Raw genomic sequence first — 8,627 nt, forward strand, 5'->3', positions numbered from 1 at the left:
GAAATCAGATGATGCATTTTGTGAAGACTTGTATGAAACTTGCAGTTCAAGGCTATGCTATTACAAGGGTAATACAAAGGGCTGTATTGGCTTATGTCTCTTCCATCCCCAGAAATGAGTGGACATAAATAGCTATCTGCAGGCACTGGAAAGAGTAAGCAGCTGAATTATGACAGCAACCTGTTTCACCAAAAATTACTGTTAAACACCCAGTGCGGTCTGGGAGAGGTTTTAAGAGCTTTTCTATCTCAAAAAGATGACAGCAAGGTAGCTGAATCAATTTTATTCTTTGGGATCTTCAAGCTGAACCTATAAGTGTACCAGTACGTTTATTTCACTACCAGGTGTCTGAAACTTTTGAGACTGGACTCTTTCAGTATTCACGTAGCTATCGTTATTGCATGGTAAGACAGCTTGACAAAGCAAAGTCCAAAAACTGGTGTAACTGATGCTAAAATAATGGTGCACTCTGCTGCCTACAGTGATGCTACAGTTATGGAATAAATCCACTTTAAATGCTCCTGAGAGACAAGCCCTTTGTCCTAGCACCAGAGGTGGTATATTACTTACTAATGTACCAGGATTTGGAAAAGTATAGGACAGAAACAGGTTCCCAATATGCTATAATAATTTTTTTTTTTTTTTTGCTTTTAGTGTTTTGGAAACTAGCAGCGTCCTTCTACTAAGGATTGTGGTGCATAGCTCACAAATTATTTGTCCTGTCCTCTCTCTAACATTGTTAAGTTGGGGGAGAGATGGAAGGAAAAGCTTAACTTTCTCCAACTGTTTATTAACTCCTGCAAGACAAGAAAAGCTACAACCATATGTTAAAATATTGTATTTCTCTGTTTACATTGGTGTTTTAGAATACATAAGGCAACAGATTTAAAAACATTTTCTCCAAGAAATCCGATCTGAACAACGAACCCTGTGATCACAGGGAACAGATTTAAGTGCAAAGTGGTACATGCAGGAGATCTTCAGTGGAGTGCTGAGAGTCCCATGAAGTGTGGTTCATTTATTTTTGTTTCTTTGGCTGTGAGGCAATGAACAGTGCTACCAGGCAGTAGATAGTCCCTCCTATTGTCAGAGCCATTGTGGTCCGATAGAGCAGCCTGTCTGGATATCCTAGCTTCAGGTGTACTGGCAGTCCATCTGATTTCTGTGGGAAGAGTTCAAGGAGAAAACAAGCAAAAAAGAAATTAACACCCATACTGAGGTCACTAAGGAATAAGCTACCTGGGGTAAATGAAGAGACTTCCGAGAGGGAAGCCTCCTGACAAATAGGCTCACTACAACAAAGTGTATTTTGTCTAGCAAGACAAATGCAAGGCAAGTTAATTTTGTTAGCCAAAGCTGTTAAGTGCAAGCAGAAAGAATGTATCTTGAAATGTTTCTCAAGAGGACCTGGATGGGAGAAGTGTCGCTAACAACCGAATGTGAAAAGATATGTATAAAAAATTATTCACCGAGTCAGACTGACACATTCCAAATGGAAGTGGCATGTAAGAGAGAAAAGGGAACATTATATAAAGCACATTCTTGAGGCTTAAACAAAAGCTTAACTAATTTAAGAAAAGTCCTACGTTTAGAAATTCCATAGCTAACAAACTGGCTTTGAAAACTTTACTGTGCTGTTCTTATACTGCACTATAAACAGCTTCAGCAACATTCAAATTATTATACACAAAACAGGAATGATTTGCTTTGCTCTTCCACATCTGCTTTAAGGCAGTCATGGATTCCCAGAGAGAAAGTACTTCCAATAGTCAAATGGTACAACAACCAATTGTTGTACCATTTTGTTGTTGTTCAGCAAAAAGACAATGTTGCTGCATTTATCCACTTTCTGTATTTATCTGCTATTCAAGGCATATTATATACTTTGTAGTATAGTACAAGTACACATGTTATACTGTACGTGACAGTTTCTTGACTAGACTTTACAGAATTTAGGTATTGTAGAATGGCAAAAGTAGTTAGCTACGTTAAAATAAGGACAGAAATGTCCCACTCTCCAGTGTTGTCATTACCTGAAAAACTTTCTGTAGGTCTGGCACCTTGTTTTTACCCAAGAAAGGATCAGCTGCTGGTAAACCTGGAGCAGGTTTACTTGTCCCAAAAATCAGATGTGGATAATCAGTGGGAGCTAATGGTTTGAGTCCCTGCATAAATAGAGATTAAAATATCAAGGTATATCACACTTGTAAATGTACCAGTTGTTACATTAGGCAGGCACACTGCCAGACATTACAAGGATACGTTACAAAGAGTATTTATCTGGTATGAAGACTTGTGACAAATATGTTTTTGGCCCACTGATATCTTGGTGACAACTTGGGGTCAGAGCTTAGTAAGGAAAATAGCAGCCTCCTTTCCAATCTCCTCATGGCATGAATTTATAGCTGTTATTTTTCTGTGCTGGTACTCGGTCCAAGTTACTGCTTCTGTTTTACACAGAGACTATCTAGGACTCTCTCTGAGAAGTAGGATTAGGATCAAGGATCCCTGATGCTAAGGTCAGAGTGAGGAATGAGCTCTACCTCCTGAATGCTGCAAGCATTAGCCATAAATAACTGGGCCTTAAATAATTTGGATGTATAGCTTGGGGATTCAAAAAAATAAAAGTATGAGGAACATTTGGGTCATACAGAAGTGTAAATGGTGCTCAAGGCCCTTCAGAGGCTCTGATATAGTAGATATTTTATGCAGGTGTAACTACATCCTATAGTTCAGATGTTGCTGCAACTTCCCACACTCCAATGTATGCCCCATGAGAAGCACAGCTCAACTTCCTTTTGGTTCACAAGGTTGTAGTCTGCATTTGCCATACCTAGAAACTACATAATTCAGTTCTGTGATTAAGGGCACAAGGTCACAGCCAATATGAGGTGATCTCCTTGTCTTTATTACTGTAGTTAAATTAGAATTATGTCTGGACACACAGCAGTGATGTTTTACATTGTGGCTCTCAAAACAGCTGAATTTTTTTTCCTAACTTCCCACAGAAATTAAAAGCATTGTACAGTCAGTTCAATGCAACAGGTTTTATTACAAACAGAAGCAGCCACTGAAATTCTGGTTTCTGTTCAAAGGACTAGTTGATGCATTTTGTATTGAAGAGAACTGTCTGACAATATTTGGAGCTGGAAGTAGACTGGCACTCTTTCTTTTGAGCCAGCCATAGACCAGACATGTGTTTTCCTTATGCAAATTCTCTGCTGCAACAGGCATCTTCAGCAGAACAACCAGGTTTCTCAGCCTCCCAAAATAGCCTATGGAATGGTCATCAGTGCTATACCCTGAAGACGTGGGTTCAGCTTCCCACTCTTCTAGTGCCTGACTCAATGTTAGAATTCACTTGTGACCTTTCTGGTTATGTTTTGAAAGGCAGCAGCAAAACTGAATTTCTTTCTTCCCACTGAGCAGGCTTGCACAGAAGGCAAGCACTGAATTATTCAAGACCAGTGACCAGTTCTGGCCACAGTGCTACGAAGGAAGCATCTAGGGAACTATTGCTAGCCAGGCGAAGTTACTAATTATATATTCAAGGCTACGTACCAGCTACATCAGAGGCCTTGAGGAAAGCAATTTTGGACAAGTATTTTTGTCTATAGGGACTTTAAGTACTTTATTAGATTTGTCTTTAACAAGTTGGTGATTTGACAGAAATAACTATAGAACAGATGCTTATACTAAAAGTGCAGGTGACTTCTTCTCCAAACCTTTTCTTGCCTTCTCGATTGTTAGTATCACAGCAAATGTGAAAATGCACATCTTTCCTGTGCCTTCAAGTTTCCAGTTCTGAATCTCCCTTTTGACTTCCTGAAAGCCCAATGTTTTCAGGAGCAGTGCCCTCTAATAACTTCAATAGTTAGTAAATCAACAACTGTAGGTTATTGCATACTTTTTCAGCCTTTAGAAATACATTCCTGTTCAGGGGTTTTAAGAGCCCCTTCTGCAGGAGCCATAGCAGAGTCAGACCCGACTCAAGTGACAAACTTCATTTTGAAATCAAATGGAACCAGTTCAGAAAACTCACATAGCCATCAAAGTACTGGTGTAAATTAGTTCCAAAGCAGCATGGTGCCATTTCAGGACATCACATAGCAATTTAAATAAAAAACACTGATGTTGTTCACTGGCTTCAGGAAAGAGTAAAACAAAACACATGCTGCAGAAGGGAGACAGTTCAGTTTGCTTAACCCAGACACTGCATTAATTAAGGTTCCTCACCAATGTAAAATTTCACTTGAATTCCAAGTGAGTTGAGTCTTGGCCAACCCCAACCAAGCCCAGTTAAATCAGTGCAAATGGGGGGCTGTTCCACCTTGTTACTTGCCTGTGGTTATTGAGAGAAAGTGGCAAGTGCTTCATCTCATACCCAGTTTACTAAGCTTAGCATGGCTGAGGAGAAATCCACAGTGTAATGTAAAGGCTGAATTTCACTGCAGAAAATGTTTAAGTAAGAACTGACACACCTTAAATGACCCTTGGTCACTGTATTTAACATTACTAAAACCATGGGTTTATTTAATGACTGGTACCAGTGTCTCACTACACTTGGGATAGTACTGAGGAATTAATGTCTCTACACATTTGACCTATGCTTCATTTAAAAAAAAAAGTTAATAATTAATAATTCCTCTTCTGATATTAAGGTGTTAATCTTTTATTTTTAATCACTATAACATGATTTTTTTTCCAAGTCTTGGACAAAGTACAGCAGATGTAGTTATGCAGAAGAGTCAACATCAGCTGATTTCATCAGCATGCCACAGCAATGACTTTTTCAAAGTCCTGAAAGTTCTCAATGAAAGGTCAAGACACGTAGGTAATCCAAAAGAGCAAACAGAGTTCTCTGCCTACCCTTCTGTAGAGTGTGTTTGTTTTCCTGTCAGTGTGAAGATCTCAGGACCCAATGTGTCTGTTGGTTGGCCATCAGGCTCTAAGTTAAAACAAATTTACACCTTGCTAGTATGAATCTGCAAGTTAGATTTACATTTTCCTCACGGCAACAAAACAGTTAAGGACTTGGAGCATAATTTGATGGAGATAGCACCACTCTTAAATTTTTAAATGTAAGGGGAGTTGCTCAAACAGATCCAAGAATGAGAAAGGAGAGGAAACAGAAGTAAGGACCAAAGGGGAATGGGGAAGTTACTCTGAGAATCAGGGTTTCAGAACATGCATTGAAATAACTTCTGTGAACCTACTGAACCTAGACACTTCTAAACTAAGTAGCAGGTCCTTCACAGTAGAATACACCTCACTGCCTTAAGTTAAATATATTTGTTATGACTAACACAAGGCTCTTAAGTAAAACCACTCGAGTCTTTGTTTGCACTGGGATGACAATCCAAGGACAGTGATTTTGTGTACCTATTAAGTATTATTATTATTAGGGCAGAAAAGGTTACATATTATAGATTCTAAGCAATTCATATTAGCTAAAATCAAAATATCTGTGGCTCCTGGAGGCTTTAAATAGCTACAAGCAAAATAAGTTGCATGAAGTAACAATACTGTAGTACAAGTAAATTCCTGCTAGTACATTTTTTCCTGTCCAGTAGAAGAATTAGGGAAAAGTTCATGTACTTGTCCTCATCTGACACTATGTGAAACTGGTCCCAGTGACTGTACTTTAAACATAAGCTAACTCTTCAATATTTTTGATTGAATTTGTAATGGTTATGGCAGTCATTATCCTCCTAAATATGAATACTTTTGAAACTATTTCACTCCTCAATTAGCTAAGGAAGTTCCCATTTATTCAAACAGGATAAAGTCCCAGTACATCCCAAAGATAAATCGTTCAGACTACTTTATACAACTTTGTTAAATGCAAAATTAAGTCTTCTAAGCATACTAAGTCTGAGATGGAAAGAACAATACAGATTTCAAACTTGAGAGATTTTTTTTGTTAGAATAAGCTGTTAGTTATGTTATTGTCAGCAAAATAATTTCTGAAGTCCACTTAGACTGATATTTTGCAAGCCCACAGTAAGCTTAAACCTGCAGCAAAACAGTATTCTATTGGGAAGCACCAGAATGTAACAGCACAGAACAAAGAGAATTAGTGTATATTTTACCAAGGAGAATTTGAATGGTAGGATGTCTTCACTTTTCCAGAAACATCAAAATAAATAGAAGCATAAAAAGCAAACCACTTTACATGTGGAACTATAGTTTTAATAAATGGAGCAATGAAATCAATAGGAAAAAAATTTACTTTTTTACTTTGTTTTGAACTTAACACCTTAACACTCATGGGATTACTCTTATATTTCAATTGCTATTTATTGAAAACATTTTAGCAGACTGATGCATCTAAATGTGTGACCTGTGAATTCAGTCAAGCTTAAGGGGAAAAAATGGAAATTCTACTAAAAAGCTGGCCTAATAGCATTATAAAAAAGGATTGAAAGTAACTTTCAAAAATGAAGGAGGTTCTTTACTGTTTAGGCTTGAAGTCCTTCCCCATTCCTCCCGCAAGCCTTTGCTCTCCACTATGTAAATGAAGTATCAATGTTTATTCTCCAAACATAACTTTGTCTAGAGAGGTAAGAAGTGCCCCAATCACTGCAGTAGTGCTAGATATATTGCTACTGTGTAAGTGCTGTACATACTAGAATATTATTTATTCTGCTGTCTTTCCTTCTTGCACCCCTGGCCCCCAGTAGCTATCCAGGAGCCTTCCAAAATGATGGGGAAAGACAAGGACAAAAAACCTTCTGAGGACAGAAACTTCCATATCAGAAACTCTGTTACCTCGGTGTTTATTTACGATCCTAGGGTAATTCAGGATGGAAAGGCCCTCTAATGCTCTTCAGTCCAGAGCAAGGTGACAGCAGGTTGCTGTGGGTTTTGTCTGGCCTGGCCCTGAAAGTCTCTGAGGACAAAGGGCACAGCCTCCCTCTCCGGGCAGCTGCTCCACTGCCTGACTCTTCCCACCATGATAATGTCTTTCCTTCTGTCCAGCCTGAACCCCTCTCCTTGCAGTTTTTGCCTGGTGTCTTTTGCCTTCCCACCATGGACCCCTGTGCAGAGCCTGGCTCCATCCTGCTAACCTCGGCTGGCTGCTGACCTCTGCTGAACTCACTCCAGTTGCCATTCCCAGAGCAGGAGGCCCAGAGCTGGACACAGCACCTGGATGTGATCCAGTAAGTGTTGAGCAGGGGACAGTGATGCTTTCTCACTCACAGCTCACAGGGTGATAGAGCCAGGACGCTGCTGGCTTCTGCCTGGCAGCACCTCCAGAGCTCCACCACAAAGCGCCTCAGCTGCCACCCCATAACCATGCAAGGGCTCTACCTAACCCCAAACCGTAACTCTAAACCCCAACCCGTAAAATGAAGAAAAAAAAGAAAGGTGACGGAGTCGCTGTCCCCGAGGTATTTAAGGAGAGCCTGGACGTGGCACTGGGTGCCATGGTCCAGCTAACACGGAGGTGCTCGGTCACAGGCTGGACTCCATGCTCCCGGAGGTCTTTCCAACCTAACTGATTCTGTGATCCGGTGATTTTAAAACCCCGCCAGGCACCGCTCAGCTCTGGAACAGTCCTCTCTGACGAAAGCGCCTTAATTCCTTGCCATAACCCCCAGTACATCCCAAAGCCGACTGCAGGGCTGCGGGGCAGAGCGCGCCTCCGGTCTCGCCCAAGGTCACGCGCGGGGCCGGGTACGTTCGGTGCCCGCGGGGGCGGCCGGGCCCGGCCCGGCCCGGCCCGGCTCAGCCAAGGCCCGCGGTGCCGCAGCCCCGGCCCGGGTGCGGGTGTTACCTGTGGGCTGTAGGCGGCGGCCGACGTGGCCGCGGCGAGGCGCTGCGTGAAGCCGCTGAACTTGTAGTACATGGCGGGCCGGGCCGGGCACCGGCTGCGACGGCACGGCCGAAAGGACCCGCCCCGCCCCGCGCCGCCTTTTCTGCGGCGCCGTAACGCCCAAGGGCCCCGCCGGCTCGCAGGGACGCCTGCGCGGGAGGGCGCGGAAAGAATGAGACTGAAAACAGAAAGTCCGGAAAAATACAGTAGCCTGCGCCGAAGCAGTGCGAGCGCGCCTCTCCCGAGCACGGCCGCCGCTCGCGGAAAAACGAGGCCGGCGGCAATTTCCAGTCAGGCAGGGAAGCCGAAACCCCGGAGCGGCAACGGCAGGGACGGGGGACGGGGGGGGGGGGGGGGGGGGGGGGGGGGCCGGGATGCGAGTTCCCGAAGGGGCGTGGTTAGCGACAGCCAATCGGCGCAGGCGGGAGGCGAGGCTCCGCCCACATCGGGTGCCGGGGCGGGGCTGCGGCCCCCACACGGCCCCGCCCCGCCCGTGCGCGCCGCCCACTGCTGCCCGCGGGGTGAGGGCAGCGCTGGGCCGGGAGCGCCGCTCTGCTGGGTCTTACTCAACGGGGCCCCGCTGTGCCGCAAGGCGGTAGTCACAGAGTCACTTAGGCTGGGAAAGACCTCCGGAGCATCGCGTCCCTGCTATGAGCGATCGCCCCCGTGTAACTAGACCAGGGCACTGAGTGCACGTCCAGGCTTTCTTTAAACACCTCCCGGGACGGTGACTCCACCACCCCCCCGGGCAGGCCATTTCAGTGCCCAATCGCTCTTTCTGTGAAGAAATTCCTACCTAAACCTACCC

The 8,627-nt window shown here is 43.8% G+C and overlaps 1 protein-coding gene across 2 annotated transcripts; it reads right to left on the reverse strand.

Annotated features, from left to right (window-relative positions):
• Nucleotides 1-769: 769 nt before the first annotated feature.
• Nucleotides 770-8,136, reverse strand: LOC118685522 (cytochrome c oxidase subunit 7A-related protein, mitochondrial). Of its 2 annotated transcripts, XM_036381086.2 has the most exons (3): nt 7,781-8,136; nt 2,034-2,165; nt 770-1,162 (listed from the first exon to the last, which is right to left on the reverse strand). In XM_036381086.2, exons 1-3 carry the CDS (start codon nt 7,850-7,852, stop codon nt 1,019-1,021), a joined length of 348 nt encoding a protein of 115 aa, XP_036236979.1. In that variant the 5' UTR covers nt 7,853-8,136; the 3' UTR covers nt 770-1,018. The 2 variants fall into 2 exon arrangements, with proteins under 2 accessions (XP_036236979.1, XP_036236980.1); XM_036381087.2 differs by lacking the exon at nt 2,034-2,165 and having other exon boundaries at nt 7,781-8,126.
• Nucleotides 8,137-8,627: the final 491 nt, after the last annotated feature.

Source organism: Molothrus ater, chromosome 3 (assembly GCF_012460135.2).
Source record: "Molothrus ater isolate BHLD 08-10-18 breed brown headed cowbird chromosome 3, BPBGC_Mater_1.1, whole genome shotgun sequence".
In the NCBI taxonomy this organism is placed as follows: domain Eukaryota; kingdom Metazoa; phylum Chordata; class Aves; order Passeriformes; family Icteridae; genus Molothrus; species Molothrus ater.